Source organism: Tachypleus tridentatus, chromosome 4, assembly GCF_004210375.1.
Source record: "Tachypleus tridentatus isolate NWPU-2018 chromosome 4, ASM421037v1, whole genome shotgun sequence".
Lineage (NCBI taxonomy): Eukaryota > Metazoa > Arthropoda > Merostomata > Xiphosura > Limulidae > Tachypleus > Tachypleus tridentatus.
Genome location: NC_134828.1, coordinates 58,462,805 through 58,487,422, shown reverse-complemented (window position 1 = coordinate 58,487,422; position 24,618 = coordinate 58,462,805). Strand labels below are relative to the sequence as shown.

At 32.3% G+C, this 24,618-nt stretch overlaps 1 protein-coding gene across 2 annotated transcripts in view; it reads right to left on the bottom strand.

Annotated features, from left to right (window-relative positions):
• LOC143249202 (transcription factor 12-like) overlaps nt 1–24,178 on the bottom strand; it is a 126,223-nt gene extending 102,045 nt beyond the window's left edge. For both annotated transcript variants that reach the window (XM_076498670.1, XM_076498671.1), the window contains exons 1-3: nt 24,045–24,178; nt 13,427–13,488; nt 2,622–2,733 (exon numbers count right to left, since the gene is read on the bottom strand). In XM_076498670.1, coding sequence (XP_076354785.1) covers nt 2,622–2,733; nt 13,427–13,488; nt 24,045–24,123 — 253 coding nt within the window. In that variant the 5' untranslated portion in view covers nt 24,124–24,178. The remainder of the gene's footprint in view (nt 1–2,621; nt 2,734–13,426; nt 13,489–24,044) is intronic.
• Between the last annotated feature and the right edge of the window lie 440 nt (nt 24,179–24,618).

The window sequence follows — 24,618 nt, the reverse complement described above, 5'->3', positions numbered from 1 at the left end:
AGAATGTATAGTACAAAAGACGATACACAATTACAGTGATTAGGAAAAAATCACACTGATGGTAAATAAAAAGTGTAAAATAATAACAGTAGTGAAGCAAACACTGATTTAGTAAATGTCTAAATTGTAACTTTAATGTGCAAGCTCACAAGTCTAAATTATACATTTTAATAAAATTTCAACATTATATCCAATCTTGCTGTCAAAGTTGGATCATCCCCAAGATCTGAGGATTGTTAAGGATTTCAATGGTTTCCCTAATGGAAAGCAAGTATGTAATCAAGAAATTAACTTACAAGAACTATCAACCACATTGAAGAAAGTACACACATCCTCACTCCAATCAGAATAGTGCCTATTAACCTATGATGAATAAAGGGCAACACATGAATTGAGTACTGAACCATTCCATGGACTAGCCAGGAGTGAAGGTGAAACTAAATATGGTCAACTGGTCAATATATGCACCAGCTTTTGAAAATATTATCAGCAGATACATGTCAAAGGACTTGATAAGCTGACAATATTGAAAAACAAGCTACACTAAATTAGGTAGAACAGTGCCCCAAATTGGATGTTAAAAAAAGGGTCTTGTTACAAGTAACTCTACAGAGGAAGGTAATGCAGCATGAGCCAAGTTAATGCACTTTATAAATGGATTCAGGACTATTGTGTATAGAACTGTTAATATCTTCTGTTGGATAATTTATTTTACTGATCTATAGCATATTCCACTACTGTTTTTTTTAACATATACAAATATTCATGTAAAATAAGCAGACACGATTTAACAAGTCACAATGTTGTAGTTGTACTAGCCACTGGTCATCAGGCTAACTCTTTGAATAATAATAAAGAAGACAGAATTATTGTGTTTAATTAAGGTAAATTCCCAGATATAAACACAGCATTAAATACACACATATCAGGAGACTATCTTACATGTAAATTATACTAGGCTAAATTTAGTGATTTTAGTGAGGATTTTGCAGTATTTTGTATTATGCAACTAACTAGAATTTTAATGATAAGGATTACAATAAATTTGTTGGGTAAAGAAAGGCAAGTTAACAGATATAGAACTCAAAATCCAATTCCTAAACAGAAATCCTTTCATGAGAGATACCACAAATCAATAAGTGCAAGTCAAAATTTAAAAAAAAGTTGCAGATGCTGATAACAAATGGACAGTCCACATAAAAAACTGATAGAACCCGGTAATTGTAAAGTAACGAGGATTAAACTGAAAAATTCTTTGGTTAGAGGTCTAAAACCATAGAAAGGAGAGAGTGTGAAAGAGCTAGTCAGGGAAGAAGAAAACTACTGAATTGCTGATTATATAAAATCTGTAAAAAGGTGATTTGGTAAAAACCAATCATTTAAGTAATGTACTTTCAATGTGTGATGATATAAATCTTTTGAAGTAATTATGGCAATTCCTGAATATTACTTAACATTGTGATGCTCATCAGCTGCTAAGAAACTTATCAATTTCAATACAAACATATATCTAAATATTAAAATATATTATCCCATCAATTAATTAAGAAACATGTTTAATTTTTTTGATTTTTAAGATATATGCTGTTCTGTTACCATGATGTATAATTAAAAACTGTGGAAGCTATCATAAACCTGAAGAGCCTTTAATCAAATTGGCACATGTAAACAGTAGATCTTTCATTATTAAAAGCCTCCCACATCAGTATATAAAACGTATAAGCATTCTGTTTTAATTATATACTAGAGAAAAACTTATGCTTTATGTATGAGACATTTTTCCAGTTATGGTACCTTGTATTTGAAAGCATGAAGCTTGTAAAATGCATTGGTAATGTTGTGTATCTGAAGTAATTAAAACAGTTAAGTGACCTGCCTAGACTACTCATGTACAGAGTGAGGTGTGTAGAGTTCTTAATGAATCTGATGGTCATGTGAGGCATCTAAATGACTGCAAGACTAAACCTATTTCAAAACACTTCTAGTACAAAACACTATGAGTCAAATAGTGTGCTTAAGAATGACAAATCTACTGACTCATTTAGTAAGAGATACCAGATCTAGCAACACTTCCAAAACCTGTGTATCAGGGACAAGTATATTAAAAGAATAAAATGATCATACCAGATGTCTATAAACAAGTAAAGAAATTCACATACAAAACTTTAACATGCAAACACAACTGTTTAAGGCAGGACACCGAGTGATAACAGATCTATTCCTAAAATACTTTTACCCTTACAATGCATAGCACTATCTATATCCACCATTTTTCTTTTTATATGGTTAATGAAGATTAAAAAGCTTCCTAATGCAACAATATACACATCTTTTAATTGTGTGTACATGTACACATATATACATATAATAAATTTAGAGAATGTTTACATAATTATAAAATGCTTTTATTCAGACCAAACAAGACTACAAGCATTCAAAATTAATATTCCTTATAACTGCTTTTCAGACAGATCTCAATAATGGCATTTTAAAATATAATTTTTATTGTAATACTCTGTATCATTTCAGATAAAACACCCCACAATAAATACTTAAGTGTGAAACAAAAGAAAGAATTTTTCTTAGTATATTCATTCATTATATATGATAAATTTTTGTACCTCTACCACCATCTGCAGATGTTAGCCTTTGATGAGGTACATTACTAAATTGGTAGTATGTGGACTCTGTTGATGAAAGAGGGTCTGGAGCCGATAAGCTGACAACACATTCCTATAATGACAAAATTTATCAGAACTCAAATGCATTAAGAATCTGTTCATCTGCTTGTGATGTCATAGATTAAAAACTGTTCAACATGAAAATCAGTAAAAAAAACAACAAAAAACAGGACTTAATAAATAAGTCTTCATAACTAGGCAAGATTGCATAACTAATATATGCAAACCAAAGAATACATATATTGAATTGTTAATGACTTGTAAAAGATACATTTCATTCACTCACTCACCAAAATACTAATTAAAAGAGCAACTATTTGTACATGGCACACTACTAATCAAATAACCAGCTGGTCCTGTACACTATATTTCTAATTAAATGGCAAGCATGTTGTATACGATACACTACTAATTAAATGGTTAGCTTGTAGGGTATAGCACACTAACAATTAAGTAGCCTTGAAACACCCGCATAAAACCACACATTTCCACATAATACTGCTGCACTGTCTTCTGCAAATGGGCATAAAAACCCTCTAATAGAGGTGCAAATACACCCTCAAAGTGTAACCAATTCCCTCTACACTGACTATGCAATCATCACTTTAAGATTATCCAAGAAAAGAGACATTAGAAGTGGAAAGGATGTGTTAGAGGAGGTATCTATCAAAATACATTTGTAGTGTTGGAAAATGTAAGTTTCCAATACAATATCTTACTTCCTTTCACACAGTTAGAATCTCATGCTGAAGTGGTAAAGGGACTGGTACAAAAGTTACACAGATGAGCCCCCCTTCAGAAAACGCTTAAAGGGAACCCATTGAGTAAGACACCCTATATCATAGAGCAGTATATGGGTACACCTACAAGAGACCACAGATCATTTGTATTAAATGTGCCTCTGGTGATTGGTATAGGAGATAACTGTAAAGTTGTTCAAATGGAATATAACTAGATGACCAAAACCATCATAGGAAAATGATCCAAAACTCAACCATAAAAGTGCTAAAAGATTGATATGAAGTGCCAGTTCATCTGGGAACCATCTATCCAAAATCTCCAGACAGTTTAAATACATACCCCATCTCATCAAAAAAGCATCTGTAAAAAGATGAAGATCCAGGTGATAGGAAGGAAGAGGAAATATCCTTGGTGGTATGAGTTTTGTCAGGCCATGAAGTGAGGTCAATGAGCAAGGAAGGAGGAACATGAACAAGGGATTCCAAGTGAGGTTCCACTGACCATGCAAAGCCCATTATAGATGCTGCATATAAACACAACCCAAGGGAATATGGGATTCCATAAAAGCCAAAGAACCTTACAGAAAAAGAAAACCTCCTACACAAGGAACAAAGGATAGGATATATATGAGAAAGCTATTTGCTCCATGTGCCACAAATGAAGAGGAAAAGGCTGAATCCTGCTGAGATGTGAACTGAAAAACATGCCTAAATGAATTAAATACTGAGCAGGTGCAAGATGTGATTTCTCAAGTTTCACCAACCAACTAAGGACAAACTAGATTTTGTAGGAAGTTTGCTCGTATGAAGTGAAAGAAGTCAGTCATCCATATAATTTTTTTAACTACAACTCCAATCCATGAACATGGTGAGCATAAGCTATAACCACCCTGCAAATAAAACACATGGAGCAGATGCCAGGACAAAAGTGAAAGCATAGAACTGAAAAACCTTATCTCAGTGAATAAACCAATGGTATAATTTGGATGAAATGGGAATGTAAAAATAAGCATCATGATGTCCTCCTTGATCATCCAAAGACTTGAAACTAATGACCACCTAATGGCAAGAAAAGTCTTCATGGTAAATTGAGGGAGGTCAAGAAACGGATTGAGACAAGAAAATATATGACAGGATGTCAATCCCCTTATTTATTTTGAACTACAAACACATAGGAATAAAATCCTGGAGAAGGAGGAAAAATCCATTCAGTTGTATCCTCGATCAATAGGTCCAGTACTGCTTTGAACAGATGTTTAGAAGAAACAGAATATTTGGGTGGTCAAAAGAGAATAGGAACAGGAAATAATGGAGGAAGAAAGTCAAAATGAAGAGTAAGGCACTTTGTCAAAACTTACAGTATCCAACAATAAGTCTATAAACTGGAACAAACTGGTTCCTACTGTTCCTTAGCATACAGGATAGTCACCATAAGTACTGAAAACATTGAAATCAATGAGTGACAGAAGAATTGACTGAAACAGAAGAATGGGAATGGAGTACAGGAAAAAGAGAAGAAGCACTAGGATGCAAGACAGCAACAGGTAAATGAGAAAGAGACAAGAAAGATAAGAGAAGAATGATGGAGAGCAGCTTCACCATGCAACTCTAAAGATTGAGGTACATTCCAAAGAAAACCATTTTGATATATGAAAGGAGCTTGATATAGATCTCTGAGATAACATGGAGGCAAGTATGCCTGTGTACCAAGGGCATCCCTTCATAATAATTCCCAGCAACAGAGCAACCAACTATGGGAGAATAAAGCTGAAGAAAACAAATTTGCCAAAGTAGAAAAAATAAACAAATGAGAATCTGCTAAATCCCCCTCAGAATAACAGTGGAAAGCTTTGGAAAGAAAGCAAATAGAGGAAAGACAGTGTAAAAATATAGAAAAGGTAAGACAAAAACAGGAGAAATGAGCTTCAGAGAGACAAAGGAAAATTAGTGGGTTTGAACTGCAAGCCTGAAGGTGAACAATCATAATAAACAGGATAAAGAGAAAGTCTATCACAAATCCGAGAAATCATATCAAAGAAAGAAGTGAAGATTGAGAGATACAGAACAGGAGGTGGAAAAAGGCTGTAAAAATCTTTATCCTCATGGATAAGTTCTATTGATAGAGGAATATCCACCTTATGATCAAAAGAAGGGAAGACTGCACAAAAGACTTCAACTCTGATGCACAATGGCTGACACCTTTCAACAGACAAAGAGGAGCCCAATGTTATAGTTGTTTATCCAGACATAATAACATCTTATTGAGCAACACCAGAGAAAGTAGATATAACATTAATTTAAGAGTTCATAATCTGAGGAAAAAAAAAAGATTCTCAAACTGCAAAAGCAGTAGTAACATGAATAGCAAACTTCAAAGCAAGCAAACCACAATGCTTATGTAAAAAAAAAAACTAATCTGATGAAATTGTATGAGCAAAAAAAACATGCTTTAACCTACAGGTGCAAAATTGAGAAGTGATGATTAAACAATGCATATAGAGAGAACCAGCTATTGGTTGAAGGTTGTTGCATACAACTGTACAGTAATATTACGTGGAAATGCGTGATTTTAAGTGGGAGTTTCAAGGCTAGTAGGAAGTTAAAATTGTGCATACAGAGAGTTGTAGTAAATCAAGAAAGCTGTATATTGGATCAGGCAATGTATCATATTAGAATCTTGTTTTTATGCCATCATGCACTTTTTAATGTATGGTTGTGAAATACTGTCCTGTATTACTCCCCACAAATTTTATATCCAGAATTGTATATGTTTGTCAAGTTACACAACAATAAATGTTATATAAAGTTAACCACTAAAATTCATTTGAACTAAAACACTTTGATGAAAGAGTACAGATAATATTAAGTTAAATAATACCATTCACCTATTATAAGCTTTTTGACACTTGTAATGTAAAATAATAAACATATTTCAGATGGCAGAGCTACTAATATCACCCTTCTATAACTAGGAAAAAAAAATCATATTTATTTAGGTCTACATTCATTTAAAGTGTTCTACTATTCATTCAAGTGTTTTCATATGGTTAATAAGCATTCATGCAACATGATGTAGAAAGGTTTGAAATCCAATAACTTACATGAAGGTGACAAAACATAGTAATTGTTACATGAAGCTTACACTTCCTTGACCTTGTTATGAGTCACTCTTCTGGAGTGAGATTATACACTACAGTTCCTGTAGGTAATCTTAATTGTGGAAAACCTCACTAGGACTTTTGTCTGACTTAGCTTTTTAAGCACAGTGATTCTACCATTCACTATGTTTCATGTAAACATGTTTTTCCTTGTTCTAGTAGCCACAGTTTCCAACCAATAAAAATAGAATCTAGTTAGATTTATAAATGGTTCACAGTGTGGTTAATAGGAATAAAAATTTTGTTTTTATGCATTGTCAGCATTGTTTTTATTTTCTGTTTAACATACCTCAATCTGCTGTCTACTGTAGACAATTAATGCCTACCATTGACCAAAGACCTACCTGAATATCACAAACTAAGTAAGAAATATTTCGATGTAATGGCATACAATTAATTATTACAAAGGTTATTCTCAACATGTTTCTTTATCATTCATTTTGCTGGTTCTATAAAGTTTATAAACAATCATTACAAAAATAAAGCTTATGGTGGAAAGGAAGAAGCTGTAATTGAGGCAGTGAAATAATTTGAAAATGCAACAAGGACTAAGATAAGCCTTTGGTTGGACCAAGTTTCTGTCAACCATTACAAAAGCCATCATGTTTTTTATTCATCCTCAGAACTGAATCAGGTTCAAATTCTACTTATTACTTTCTAAAATGCTGAGTCATCTATACACATCATTATGGTGATGTTAAGTCTGAACAGTCCTACAGTTACCAAGCTCATTTTTACATAAAGCACTCACTGATTAACATAATCATTGTTAGGCATTATTTTAATCACAAATAACCAATAAGAGTGGTGAAATGCATAATGTAAACACTGTGACAAATTGTATCACTGCCAGAGAAAACATAGGAAAATTATAACTTCCAATATAGTTTTTACATTGTCTCACATGATTAACTGGAATCCTACATTGAGAAAGAGGAGGAACTAGTGTGAAAAAACAAAAAGCATTCCTAAAAGTGTTTGAAAGATACCCCTGAAATTGACATCTTAAAATCAGAAGAGAGGAACTTCTCTACTTCTGAGCCAGTTATACTCTTTACCTGTATGTGAAATGTGTAAGCCACAAGGGTGAAAACTAAAAGGAGCATATCTATGTTGGAGAGAATGTGGCAGCAAAGTGATCTTACTCAAAGAAAGCAAAGGTAGCTCAATCCCACAAGAGAAAAGTAGGTAAAAAAGGATGCACCTTTAAGTGTTGAGTAGCTACAGCATGGTGGACCATACTTGGTCAGTCAACTACATCCAAAAAGAGGTACAAAGGTTCCTGAAAGAAAGTATAAACAAAACATTACCAATTAAGGTTGCATTGAAGTCTGAAGAATAGCCACGAATGGTAGACAAAACCCCTGAAGAAGAGGAAAACATAATATGACTAAGATAGTGGGTGATGAACATTCCATACTAAACAGTAGAACTTCCTCCACTGAACAATGAATACAAGCAAGGTAAAAGTGAGTGTCAGATCTGATAGGGGGAGACCTGGAACAAAGCATAGGAGGGTAAAAGGTAAGGAAAAATAGGGTAATTGAAAAAAAAGGCAGATCCAATTTGTAAGGGTAGAATGTGAAAGTCCATGAAGGGAGGAAGATTGCCATGAGATAAAAAAACTCACGAACATGTACCCCAAAATATAGCAGTACAGGCTATATAACAATAAATGGCTCTGACCAACATTAGAAGCCTATCTAAATTTGGTAAAGAGTAAAATGGGATATTGTAGGGAGAAAATATAGCAGTACAGGCTATATAACAATAAATGGCTCTAACCAAACATAGAAGCCTATCTAAATTTGGTAAAGAATAAAATGGGATATTGTAGGGAGAAAATCTGAAGAAAAAAAAAACTTTCCAAGCTGTAGAAGTCTTGAGAGAAAGGAAATATCTACATAAAGGAGAAGACAGGCAAAGTGATAAAGGGTATGTGAAACATCAATGGCACATAAATCTGGCTAAAAGAAGAAGAAAATTTGTTTTAAGGGACAGATGAAACATGGAACACAAAGACAGTGGTTCAACTGAGGGTAAAGTATGAGAGCACAGGATCCCATTAATGTCCCAATCCAGAAGGGCAGGACACCTGGGTGGGTGATGTGTCTGGAAGAAATATACAATCACCATAAGAACAGGGGAAGTAAAATGCTAAAGTATCAAGAAAAATTATAGGTATGGGACTGAGCTGCCCAATATTCAGAAAGCAAGAAGACCAAAGACCTGTGGTCAAAGCCAGGTGAGAATTTCCATCACATGAGCCACAATAGGCTTGTCAACAGGAAACCTCTGTTAGCAGACCAACAGTGGAAGGCTTTCCACTTGCATTAGTATACTTTCATGGACAAAAGCCTGGCATGGAGATGCAGGACATGTAGATTGGGATGTAGAATACAGAACTCTGGTTGACAAAGATGAGAGGAAGTGGAAAATGGACAGATGGGTATTGAAACAATTATTGTGATGCTAGAAATGAAGGTTAAGCTAGCCAATATGGAGCAATAAGGAAATCTGAAAAGGAATGGAGTGGATAAAACAAATCACCCAATGATAAAATCAGAAAAGAGGGTGCATACAGAAATACTTGTGTGACCAATCCTGAGTGAAGGTTTCACCCACCATGTGGTACAGGTGACCAAAAGAGTGGCAACTTAGTATTGAGAACCATGGAAAAGGTATCCACTTGGGGAAAACCCTACCAATAGCAATCACTGTAAATGAGTGGATCTAATGCCCACTCCAATGGATAGATTTGCTCGGGACAAGAAAGATGACCTATGACTAGAATTAAAGCACCGAGCACTTGACATGCTCTAAAGCAAATGTGATGTACATGGGCCCAGTGAAATAGACTCAACATCCAGAAACACTGATCTCTGGACCAGGTACCTCCTTGGTATCGATGTGTGCTACCACTGTAGGAGTGTCTGAATAATAGGTAAAAAAAACAAAAAAACAAATGGACCTGATACTAGGTGGGTTGATATCTCCAATTTCATCAACCAGCCCACCTGAGCCACCAAAGAAAAAGAGTTGAGGAGTAAGAGTGACTGATCCCTGCTCAGAAGGAGCTAGTTATCTAGGTTATTATGAAGCCTAAACCTCCAGACATGGAGATAAGGTGCATAAGATAACATGAGACTAATGTGCTTTGGGATGTAAAGGCAAGAGTTGGAGACATCCATTTTGTCATCTACAACACTGGGGAAAATATCCGTTTTAGGAAGAGAAAAAAACTCCATGGTAAATTTCAGTGATTCAATGAAGCAACTGAAGCAAAATAAACTGATTACTGAACACCAATACCTAGTTTTCTTAGGGACAATGAAAATTCAGAAATAAAAATTCCCTGAATGATGGGGAACTGGTTCAATTGCCTGCTGTAAAATCAAATGAAATGAGAAAAGCGACAAGAAAAAAGAGGCAGAAAGGCAGGAAATGGAAATTGAAAGCACACAAGGCTCTGACCTAGACAAATGAGCTACAAAAATTGTAAGGGCAGATTGTTAGTAAATCAATGTCACCCAATACATAATGTCTCAGAAAACATGCCAAATGTAAATATTTCACTTAGATATATTGATGGTAAATTGATCTCAGCCAAAACAGCATCTAACCTTCAAGGTCCCAACAGCAAAGAAACTATGTGCATATGTAATGCAAGAGCTGAAGATGAAATGCAGGCCAAAATGGAGGAGAGAAGGATATAGATATCTACAGAGAACCCCTCATGGTTTCTATGGAAAGTTTCAGGTAGGAGACTTATGGAAAAGATGTCATAAATTAGTGGTAAGGATAAGACCAACATTTGATTTGGGAGCCATCCTCCAAATAGTAACAAGGAATCTAACAACTGTTGATCTAAAAATGGATAGTCTCCACAATGATAAAAAAGAGTGAACTGATCAAAAGTGCAGCATGCTGGTTCTCTCACTTAATTAAATAGTTGGAAGCTATTGGCAAAACAAACTGAATAATGAAAGTACCTCTTACACTGCTATTAGAATTTAGGAAAAACTGTATACATTCCCATCTTAATGGATAATGAAGATCTCATTTCAAAGACAGATATGAGCAAAATGTGTCACATGCAGATGATTTGGTTGCATATTTCAGGTGACAGCTGAGAACATGTGAATGATATTGCAGCACATTAGAGATAAAGACTTGAAACTTAAATAAATGTGTATTAACACATTCAGAGAAATGAAGTTTGTCAGCTACCTAGTGAAAAATAGAGTATCAGCTTATTCAGCAAATATCCATAACTTTCATGGTTTTTCTCATATTTTCAACAGTTTGTTGCTAACATATCAAAGAAATCCATACCATTCATTATCTTCACTGATCAAGGCTGATACATGGTTTGTGTGAGTGTATAAATGTGAACATATCTTGCAGTCCTTGAACCCAGTACTCACATTGGCCTTTGTGAGTACTATTGAAGTTTGTGATAGTAAAACTCAAATGGTTTTGTTACAAGTGCAGGATAGTATAGAATTTCATTACATATTCAAGATGAATGCTAACTATTCCTGAATGTTGATATGATACAATAAAGACAACATGACAGATATTTCATCACTTCTTGTATGGTTGGAAGTTCACCATTGCAGTGATTTATGCATTGCTGAAATAGCTGACGACTTTTAAAACTCTGGGAGGTATACTTGCACATTGAAAAATAATCCTGCAAGAATACAACTTTCAATGACCAAAGTCACTGCAACAGTATTGGCTAGCCCCATTAACACCACAACCAGAAGAGCTAACAAAGACATTAATGTACTGAAAGCTGCAACAGGAAACAAAGCTGAAAATCATCACCTGTTTATGGCATACCAAATATACACAAGACTTAAAAGATATAAAACATCTGTTTCAGTCTGGTCATGTGATGTATTTTAGCCTCACAAGTCTCAGCCACATCACAAGCACCATCAGTACCTACACAGAAAACACCATGCATTCCATCACTTAGCTACTGCCTTTTTCAATTGGGACACTCCATTTCCTTATCAACCTTAAATACACCTACTTAGCAAATGGCTGCTTTAAAAGGTGTCTTAAAAAATTACCATGGGTAGACAAGCACTACACAGCCACTTCTGGGATAATTAGTGACTACCAGATCTAACACACATCATGTGAAATAAATATCTAATGGTACTAAAACTATTGGAGATCAACCTAGAGAGAAAATGTAACTAAGAGTTGAAACATATGGTGGTCAATCATCTGTCATAATTGCCAAAAAATGTTCCTACATCACAAAGAGTGAGAAAATTGGTTGGACATTTATCATCTTGTAGAACAATAATATTTCATGTGAAGGAATATTCACACTTCACATATGCAGCACAAGGACAAGGCTGGAAGCCACAAAGCAAGCTGCTGAAAGTAATGAACCTCTAATAAACAGTGCTACTGAAAAAAATATTTGCAAATGACTCACAGACAGTACCATATAAAATTCATAGTGGTTGGCCTTCAGATGGAAGACAGGAAGAAAAATGAATGTATGGTGACACCATCACCCAGATTTATATGATAAGTCATGCAGGGTAAAGATAAATGAGGAAGACTATCAAACTCACAACAGAAGTCCCTGTATAAAACCTGGTATATTTCTACTGATAGGAAAACAATAAAAGGCACAATAAAAGCAATAATCGCATTCAGATGGAATGAGACTGCTGGGAAAAACAAGTGCTATATGATATAGGTAGGAAAAGTGAAATATACTGCACAAATAGGACAGTATTCAGTCAGAAGGCCATTTGTAAAAATCAGTAAAGGAACTCTCTTCTTCTTGTGAGGCAGCAGGTGGATAAACATTAGGGTTAGCAACAGCTATCAGCAAAACCAATTGATTAGAACCTCATACTCAATTCAACAATGAAAGTTAACTATCACTACACTTCTGTTCTAATCCTTGCTATTCAGGACTCTAAAGTGCCATCAAAGTTAGCCACTACCACTCATCCACTATAAGCCATCTTGCTAAAAGATGTAAGGTATTAATATGATATATATTACTCACCTATTCAAAGTTATCATCTTGCCAAGAGATATAACATAGTAAAACAAATTAAAAGTAATGTCCAGACAAACCCCTACCACCACCGATTTTAAATCATATTTTTGCTGAAAGATGAAGCTTAATCACTACAACTCATCTATTTTAAACTGTCTGGTTGATGTAAATTAAGAAATATTAAAATAAAACACTAATATTTGCTTTTTCCACACCATTTTTTGTTTAGAGCTATAAGGTTCTGATTGTCAAGTTATTACTACTGCTCATTTGTCTTAAGCCACCATATTGAGGAGTGTAAAGTTGTATCAAAATTAATCACTCACTCATTTTAAGCCATCTTACACAGGACATATTAAACCACCTTACAGAACACTGACAGAATGAGTTTGTCCATTACCATTCATTTTCTCTAAGCCATCTTTTTGTTGAAGGATTTAATGGAATATTAATTAACTAAACTACTATCACTCATCTGTTTAATGTCATTTTGTTGAAAACTGTAAGCTACTGCTAAAGTTAGCACTACCACTCACCTGATACAAGTCACCTGGTTAAGGGATGTCAAATCTTACAAAGGTTAGCCACTATTAATAAAGTGCTCTAAACATCTTATATCCCAAGAATGTAATGCAATATCCAACTTAACTAATACCATTAACTCTTTTAAGCCATCTTGCTGAAAGATCTTCTTATATCCCAAGAATGTAATGCAATATCCAACTTAACTAATACCATTAACTCTTTTAAGCCATCTTGCTGAAAAATGTAAGACAACATACAGATTAACTCTTTAATACTCACCTGCTCTAAACCATCTTCTTGCTGAGGGAGATAAGGCAGACCAAAAGTCATTTCCCTCTTGTCTGTAAAATTTAATCACACAACTTATGGATTAAAGTTTGTTTTTAATCTGAATGCTGGTTATTTTCATAAAAATATGATGGAAGCTCGTTTCATTATGGCTCGTTCAAAAATTCTTTAACATAAACTAGACAGATTAACTACTAGTAAATCATATAAACATTTACTGTTGCCTAATTTAAATCTTAATTCTGTAAGTATAAAACTAATTCTGCTTTATTGATAAAAACAGAAGCATTAATTCATTTATTGTTGTAATTATTTAATCAAAATATACAAATGAGAGAAAGTTTTAAATTTGAAAAATAAATTGCACAATGAAACAAACAATATAACTTGTTTTTATTTAACGTATATTTATATCGTAATGCATACACTCTTTGTTTCAAATTTATTCTTCTAACATTTGCCTCCTGCAAAATTAAAAAAAGATATAAAACCCATCTTCTTTTTATTTGAATAAAATACACTTATGAAATCAAAGTCAAATCATAAGGTTCATTAGAACCTATAAACCTATATTATATAAATTAAAATGTTACTAATTTGAAAACAGCTCAAACATTCCTATAATTACTTTCTATTTAAAACAAATCAATCAAGAAGGAAACTAAAAATACACCTGAGGTAAATGATCAATCAGCAGTCTCATCCATCTGAAGCTGCCATTTAAATCTACTCATTCTATAATAAATGTTATGGATGGATGAGTGCAGAGAAACCTGCATAAAATTTATAGTTATGTCAAATTAACATTGGAAAAGCACTATAAAATATCAGTTGTTTATACCCACAGCATATCACTCTAAGGAAATGGGGCTTAGTATGGATAGAAACTTAATAGAACAAATGTTTGTGGGAGTTTAACAATACTATCCACTTATTTCCATGGTAGCATCACATGTACAAATACACGACACCTTTAGTCATACAAAGAGCACATTCAACATTAAATGAAAGGAATTAAGTGAATTATCAAAAATATTACCATGATAATAAAATATGATTGATTGTGAACAATTCACAGATACTACAAAATTGTTGCTACATATGTGCAGCACCCCATTATGTATGTATTAATATTGCATTTGCAATAGCATTTACTGACAGGTATGTCAAATGAAACTGTAACATCCTAGATCCACACAAGACGTTTTGGCTTTAGTATGACAGGAGTGTAGCTAAAGACTACACAAGTCTTCCAAAAATGTATGCAATAGGTGTTAAAAGTCCCAAACATCTCATGATAAAAGTGTTGCTTTCCAATATGTACAGCAAGTTGTAGGTAATCATTGTCAAAAACGTTTAACTACACAACAAGTTAAAAACAAAATCAGCAATACTGTTATCACTAGAGTTAAATTATTATCTCAATTAATTAACAATTTGTGAGCATCAATTACAATGATCAGTGTCACATAAAAATTACTGATTAACCAAAATTAAGAGTAATTGGTTTAAATCATAAAAGCACTCAACTAATCTAAATTAATGCTTCCAACTTACAATTATTAATATTTTCAATTATTTTAACTATTCAAGTAATCAAAACATTGTCATTCTGACTTCTCATTAATTCATTACAGTTTGTCCAGTTTCAAGCCAATATGGCTTGGTGAATACGATGATTTACTTGTGACTGAGAGTCAAGGGTTTGATTCCACTTGTCACCTACAATACTCATCATTTCAGCCACAAGAAGTTTATATTTGTTCCATTATTTTAGGTTAGGCTAAAGCTACTGATACTATCTGCCACTATCCTTCATTTTAAGCTGTTAACAACAGGGAGGACAATTAGCTGACAGACCCTATTGCTAACTCTTAAGCTACTCTTTATCAATGAATACGACTGACCTATTATAACACCATAGGTACCCTTAGTAGCTTTACCATAGCACTGAAAAAGTTGTTCAACTTCAGACACATACCAGTTTAAATCACATATGACACAACAGCTGGTACTGCTTTCATTGGAGACTGTATGCAAACAACTCACAAATGTGACAGTAGCATAGTGGCCTGTAGTTACACAACTAGTCACAATGATGCCCATTTGTTCTGCTTAACTTCTTTGAATCAAATAATAGTGTAGTTTAACTTAATGATTGCTTAATTATTACAAGCTACCAACACAGCCAGTGCTATTTATGTTAAAACTGCTTTAATAAAAATATGTTACAGCCCATCATTCTCTGCTTGCTCAAAAACATATGACTGCTTAATAGCTTGCTCATTTAACTTTGTTTGTTAAAAATTATTTGATTTGAAATAATACTAGTCAAATAATATTTAAAATCTTTAAATTGTAAGCTATTTACCCAAACATAATTGCTGTTTGATTACTATTATCTCTGGCTAGGTAAGAAAAATTATGAAAGAAAAAGTCTGACTGTGATCACATGCTTCTAAAATATTTCCTACAGTATAACTCTTAACATTTTTAATTTCTAAGCATATATGTGTGCTTCTACAGTTTTTAGCAACCTGTAAAATAATAATATAAACAGATAACTTTGTTTTTCTTAAATTTAGTCCACATCAAAAACGTTTGCTCTTTTTTATACATACAATGTTAATAATTAAATTTGTTTAGTTCTTCATACTTATGAATGAACTAAGGTAAATTAAATTAATCCTAAGTTGTTGTATTTAAGGATTTTATTACACAACAAGTAGTTTAAAAATGTCTCAAAAATAAAATCAAGCTAAAATAGAAAGTTTACTTTCAAGTAACTTCATTGTTAATTGATTAGATTCATAAATTATTATGTAAATGTAACTGATAAATAAGTCTCACAATTAACAAATTCCAATAACTGCCCAGTTCTAGAGAGTCACTGGCTTCATGAGGTACAATGCTGAATACAGATAATTTCACTATAGGGAAGAGATGAGAAGCTTAAGGAGGATTTATATGCACTGGAGGAATCCCACATAAATCTCCTGAATCCAACACTGATGAGGCATGTATGTAGGAATTTATACATGCAACTCATTCACATATTAATGGTGAGCTGCCTTCAAATTGTAGCAAATTGTGACCTTGGAATAGTACAGACACAATGTGGTTGCATTGTACTTCAATTATATTTGGTTTTCATGTTACCTATCTGTTTTCTGTATTCATAATGCTTCACATATGTGCCCATATGATTCCACAAGTGTTTTTATAACTTGCAACTCTGCCTGTTCATCACATTTCACACATACAGCTCACATTTCATGTCAAAGTGGCTCTATAAAGTTTCTGTTCATACTGAAAAATTGTTGTATCTGCAAATTTAATTGTATCACAAATATTTTTCCAAGGCTTAGATATTTACTGTGTAATTAAAGTGGTATTTTCTCATGTGTTGAGTTTTAGCAGTTTCCTGCATCTAAATGGAAAGTGGTTTATCTACCATGCACCCATTGTCTTTGCACTATCCCCTCCAGTCTGATGGGAATTAGTGTTCTAGAGCTTGGCTTGGCTTTTCCATATACCTAATATGGATTATTCCAGAATGGGAACAACAAATTTTAACATGATATGCCCACCATCTCTTTTTATCCAACAGGTGGGTATTTATCATAATTCTGTACTTATCACTAGGTTAATTTTGCTGAAGGAGTCAAGTCCTCAATATGTTGTATCCTGTGCTTCCATACAGTTGCATACATGATACTCCCATGTAAATGGAAGAATTGCCTTGTAAGTCTCCTAGAAACCATCTATTTTATTAAGTGCCTGTTCATGCCAAACCTTATTCCACTTCAATGATCTACCTATAGTTGACTGCAATCTAATATTCTTCAGGTTAATGTTTTTCTTGATGAACAATATCAAGTTTCTAATGATCCTCAAAATATTTTACAATGTCTCCACTATACAATTAATGTTTTAATTAGTTAAGTGCAACTATGTCTTTATGTTGCCAGCTTTTGCATTTAATATAACAAGGCAGATTTCTATGGGAACTTGTATGTTATCTTTCACTTTGCACCTTTCTTTTGAGGTTATTTTATTCCTATAACAGTTAGATGTACACCCTTGCACAAATTAATTGAAACAAGATGGAAAATTATGATTTTTTTCAATTTTTTGCATTTTATTTCTGAGAATCCAAAAATTACTCACAAATTAATACATGATATGACCACCTTTATTTTTCAGAAGATCATTAATCTGCTTTGGCATCTAGTCCACGAGTTGACTGCAATCTTTACTAATTTTTGTATCACAGTACCACACCTCAATTATGGCCTCAATTAGTTTATCTTTTATAGCACAGTCTTTTCCCTGAAGTCTTTCTTTACAAATTGCCCAAAGATTTTCAGTAGGATTTAAGTCCGTAAAGTTTCCAAACCAGTCCAGTACCTTTATTCACCTTGTAATCATAAAATTCTTCACAAGTTTCGATTTTGCTGAAAATGTCAGATCCATCTGGAAATCTCTTTTTCAATTCTGAAACGACTCTTCTCTGTAAAACTTTGATGTACTGTGGTCCTCACATCATATCTTCTACGATACGTAAGCCTCTGATGCCATAGTAGCTAAAAAAGCCCCAAAACATCTTCTTCAAGGGATGTTTTACGAACTGATTGATGTGAGATTCTCGAAGTTTCTCACCTGGAGATCTGCAAACATGCAGACTTCTTTGCCTCTGTACGAAGAAATGAGTCTCATCACTGAATAAAACCTTCTTCCATTGTTCTTGTGTCCAGTTCTTATATTTCAGACCCCATTGAGACTGTTTTTTTCTTTATTGAGTTGGTAAGTTGTTTTTTGACTGGTCTCCTTACCCTTCTAATGCAATTTTGAATGACATAATATTCCTCAAAATTTCATCATATATCCCAAAAACAGATTGACTGTACTGCAAAACACAGCTAATGATGCTGTCTGTATGAAAAAATGACTATTTAAGGAAATCGGCAGGTCCAGCAAGCCTACACTGGCTACCATCCTGAAAATATTGTGAAATGACTATTTGTTTCAATTAATTTGCACAAGGGTGTAGTTTTGAAACTGAATGTACACCAACTGCTTTCATATCATTAATAAAACTACTACATCTTCAACTATAAAATAAAAACCAATAGTTGTGGTTGATCTAAATAATAATTTATTATTAAACTTACCCACCCACTTCAAACAAATATCTACTTTATGGTACTTGACTGGCAATATGTCTAAACCCTGACAAATATATTGCAGTACAGATAGCACATATTTATACAAGTTGATAGTCTTAAGCTGAACCAATAAGTAGTTTCCATTGATCAGTTAATCAGTTATGAGTCAGAGCAAGATATCTTTTTCTAATCATATTTCACATTTTATGTTTTGTTTAATATATGTATGTATAAATGAACCTCTAGATTAGTTAAGACCTAAGCCTAATGAGTCTTCACATAACTAGATTAGCTAAGGCCCAAATCTGGTAGGTGTCCACATAACTAGACAATACCCAAAGCTGGTGAATATTTACATAAATTGGATAGCTATGGTCCAAAGATGATAAGTATTGGCATAACTAGATTAGCTAGAGGCTAAAGCTTGGGAGATTCAACATAATTAGGTTAGTTAACCCTTGAACAGTGGGAATGTAGGTAGCAGAATCAATTGATGATGGCCACTGTTTAAGGGTTAAGGCCCAAACATGGTTGATGTTCACATAACTAGATTAGCTGGAATCCAAAGCTGGTGAATGTTAAAATAACTAAATTAGCTAGGGATCAAAGGTTGTAGGTGTTCCAATAACTAGATTAACTATAAACCAAAGCTGGTTGGTCTTCACATAATTAGATTATAGGGACCAAAGTTGGTAGATGTTCACATAAGTAAATTAGCTAAAGTCCAAATCTGGTTAGTGTTCAGATAATTAGATAAACTGGGAACCAAAGCTGGTGGGTTGTCATTTAATCAGACCACAGTAAATTACAAATGAGCAAACAAAATTCAGACAATCACACTTGATCATAGCTTTGCATTTCTGAATGTTCTTCTTGCTGTGTGGCATTTAAAGATATAAATTGAGAAAAAAAATACAGATTTTTATGACATCAAAGACTGATAGAAAGGTGTCTTCTATTAGACAGTTCATTAAAGTGTCTTTCTGTATCCCATCATGCATACATCTAGTCCAAGAATTATGAATATTTATGCATGTACTTTCATTAGTAACACCTTGAAATGCAATGTTATACATTAACAGGTATCTTACTAAATCTTAAAAACCTAAAAATACATCTACACAACATATTCAGTGTATCCATATATGCATCTCTGTAATAAGATATAATATTCATATAAAAGTGGACCTGTATTTAATGTAATAAATCAAAATGTTATTTTTCTTAATGTCTTCATGATTCAAATATGTTAATAGGTGTGCAGCAAAATCTAGTAGATACCAATTTGAAGGAAACATAAACTCTTTGCGAATCTTTTATGAAAAGTGTTTACTAATAACAGAGCTACACAAGAAATATAAACTGTGTCTCTAGTTATTTAATTTGCAGCTGCTAGAACATTCTAATAACATCCAGATATCATTACAATGCAGAGAACAATACATGATGATCTATTTCTTACACTGTACCGAGACAGCCAATTCTCTTAAATACAGTTTAATTATTTAACATATATAAGGATTTAAAGTGATATGACAAATTAATTTTTATTCTACACTTAATTTCTAACCAATCACAGATCTTAACATTAATATTTTAAAACTTATACAACACTGCTTTTCAGAAAAGATCTGAACACATGTATAAACATCTTTTATACTAAAAGGAATCTGGAACAAAGGATATTTGGAATTACAAGTAAAATCACAATTATCAGATCAGCTTAATAGTATTTAAAAGAGAATTATACATTTCACCAAGAGTACATTTTTACAATATTGTAGAAACAAAAGATTAAATAGCAATAATACAGACCCTTTAAGGTTTATATAGACACTCACACATTAATAGAACATGTACTGCATTTCAGATAATGCTGGTAAATTTAAGTTCATGTATAATGTAAGATTATGATTCTTGTTTCAATAAGCTGTCATTTTTGATTTTTCAAAAGGTATGTGAGTCAGTTCAACTCATGTAAGTCTTGTACCAATCAATATTTCTATTATTAGTGGCAAAATATTGTGAAGTTTGTCTGTGGATCATAAACAACAATAAAAAAGAAGTAAATTAGACATACATAATTCTTACCATTCAAACACTTTACACATTTAAATAGGAATGACAACTTAGAAGCTTTTATGGTTTTACATCTTTTATTCTCATTAACATCTGTTAAATTTATTCATTCAATACATATACACTGATGATTTTGTGATTGTGCTATCATAACAGTCACTAAAAATGCTTAAGATATTTAAGCTGTGAAACAAAATCTTATGACAAAATTCCACTCAGCAATAAAGGTCAGTCCTTTATTAAAATTACAGGGTATTTGAAAAGGCATGTCTGTTAATAAATATATAAGTGCACAGTGACTTTCCAAGCTAAAAGTAACTTTTCACATAAGTACACCTATCCACTAAGTTTTGAATAAACTTATAAAAAGACATAAATGCTTAAAAAAATTTAAAATAATTGTACCTATAACAAAGTAATTTTTTATATGATCAAGACTTCAAAGGATGTTTCTGATGAGATCCAGACCTGCGAGGCTGTTGTTAACAAAATATGAAATTCTAAATTTATTGTTAACAAGATCTGAAATTCCAAGATTGTTACTAACAAGACCTGAACTTCTTAGGCTGTTTTTAATGAATTCCAGACTCTATATGCTATTTGTTTTACAAAATTTGGACTTCCATGGCAGTTAGTATAACCCAGGCTTCTAAGGTTGTTTTAATAAGGTCCAAACTACCAACTAAAGCTGTTATTTATCAATTTTAATATTGAAATCTTTATATCAATCTTATCACTCAAAGATACATTCTATACACAGTTTATTTACAAGTTCTAACAATTTCAAAACTTTAAATCAAATCACTTCTAATTTTAATATATCCTAGTTAAAACACTATGAAAGTCTTTGAATCTTTCTTTACAAGCAAAATTTACTAAACTTTTACTGTAACTTTCATAGCATTTCAACCTTCTTAAACTATGATGGCCAGTTCACTTTTATGTGAAATCTTATCAGCCTGAGTGTCAAGATACAATAACATCATCTGTAATGTACTCAATAAAAAAAAAATATCAGTACTTTGTTTAAAAAAAAAACTTGTAATGAAGAAAATCCCTTCTATAAAACCATGTTAGGAATTATTTATGAAATGCTGCCTTTAAGAAGGTCAATCAGCCCATTGAAATCTCTCTCTCAGAATCCAATCAACTACTAATATTACAAAGTCAAACTATTTGTACATGTTTTCTTCTACATGTATATACCTGTATTTATCTTACACGCATTTAAATGAACTTTAATAGAACCATCAGTTTACAGTAGTTTTTAAAAGTATCCTACTACCTCATTACTCATATTTTTATTTATTGGATAATATTGTTAAACCAGAAGTCTGTTATATTTAAGGCTTTTCACTTTCCCACAGAGCAACAACAGAATTTTAAAAATATTCACTCTATAAAATAATGGTCAAGTGGAGAGACTCAACTTCTTTTCCAGGAAGTGTAATTAGCTCTTGGATCTCATTCTACTCTTCTATTGAAATGTTAGAAATATTAATGTTAAAATTTATCAAAAGTTTCAACTACTTTTGTTTTCACATTTTATACGAATATAAAAAACTTATGTCAAGTTCCATATCTGACCAAAGATACTACTATAGCTTCTCTAAGCTCTGACCTTCTGCTTTATGTTATGAAACACAGAAGAAAGTTCATCTTCTGAAGACTTTATATTTACCATTTTTATAAAATGAACTCTCTATCCATCCCTTAAAACATCCTTTCAATTACAATTCAATATTTAAGGAATACAATCTTTTGCTGCAATTTTGACTAAATCAGTCAAAAACATTTCAAGTTTGTAACAATTTTTTCTGTTTGGTTCAGTATCTTAGTATCTCTTTGTCATTACACATAATGCAATTTACAAAAATTAACCCCTTAAAACAAATTCTAAGCATTTAAACTTTTTTGTAACCCTTATAGTAGCCACTAACATACTTGTCTCAAAATTAGTCTGTTCAGTCTTAATACTGAAAAGCCTTCCTTGAAGTTGAAAAGAAAAAAATGTAACAGATACTAAACTTATATAAGCTATAACAAGACCACACACTCTTTAATTGTACAAAACTCTTTGAAAGTATTTAAGGAAACATCAACAAATCAGCAAGTGTCGAGTATCTCACTACTAAAATTTAATCATTAAGTTTCAAATGTATTATAATGTACATCTACTATCATAGTTAAGAATTCTATATACCACATAAACATAGATATATATTACATAAACCTAATTATAGCTTACTGTGACTGAATTGTTAATATTTATGCTGTAATACTTATACTATCAGTTACAGATTACATGCCTGTTGATACTGTTGCTCTTACACCCACACACACGTAATATTAATACAGTAATGAATAATTACTGATATTAAAACTAATTGCATTCTTATATGAAATATGTTCCAAGAAACCTTTTCACATATTTTACATCCAATTCACATAGTACATGAACTTATTAAACAATAATAAATGAGGTTTTAAATGAAAGAGGCTATTGTTATATTCCTGTTGAAAATCAATGCTCAACAATTACACAGTTAAAAAAATAAAAATTATCTTACCACCAGCACAATTACAAAAATATTTTCTTAGGGCTATGCATAATTGAATTTGCTACTACTTGTTTAAACTTTCTATCCCTCAGACATTGTGCCACATATTTTAACTAATGTAAACATGTCAAAACATGGCCTTCATTAAAATTGTACATTACTATTAATGTATTATGTTATGCAAAACTAATGGTGTAAAGCAAATTTTAAAAAGAATAAAAAAACATGACTCTAATGAGTATTAAACTTACTATTATGAGTAAACTTACACCAGTTATTAAACAAAACTGTTATTATAAAGAAAAAATGCATGACCAAATTTATAAAATACTGATAATATTAATTATTATTCTTTAGAAGCCCCAAAGGTGAAACAATGGTTTAAATACAAATATATTTTAAATTTATCTCGGGCGAAAGGTCGTTTTTATCAAAATCAGTACCTCGCTATCTAGTATGAATAATATAGTATTATCATTTTTATATACAAGTTGAATATCAAATTTAAACACTAATAAGAACTAACATCGAAATTAAAGCTGCAGTCTCAAATCACTTTAAACTACAAGCAGTTTCCGTTGAGTTACATTGTAAGTGCTTTTGTATCTGATGCAGGGATGGTGGCTTTCTTTCGTTTATATTAAATAATAAACATTAATGTTATATATTATAAAACATAATTCATATTGTGATAACCTTTCAAAGTGTTATTATTCAGTTTCAGTATCCGTAGTTTGTCTAATGATGTATAGGCATATATTTTTAAAACATAACATATTAACCAAGTTTTGAATGAATTACCTTGTTTATTCGCTATCTTATTGAAACATTTTTGGAAAACTTCGTATAAATGCATCGGTTCGTCATCGTTGCTCGCCATGATAACTTCACTGCTTTATCCATGGATAAATTATAGTTTTCAAATCCGACACTAAATGGCAGCACCCTAGACAAAATTTCAGTATTTTAAACATACAAGAAAATAACACTAAAATATAAGAAGTTATGAATTATCCAATAAAATATTTTAAAACATAAATTTTAAAATCTGAACAATTACCATAGGTTTCTAAAGCTTTTTATTAAAAAAAGAACTTTAATTACCAACATGAAAAATATTTAAGGCCTCAAACATAACTTTATGATTAAAAGGGTAAAAAAAAAATTCTGACATTAGATAAAGTTCTGACAGCTAGTAGCATCTAGTGATGAAGAAAACAAACTAAAATTCTATAATAAAAAATTTAAAAATTAGATCTCATTTCATCAAAGGGAACCGAAGTAAAGTAATGATTTGTGAAAAGACGATGAAACATAGAAAATATAGCCATTAATGTAAATAGAGAAAAAACTAAAGAAATTATTTTATAAAAGA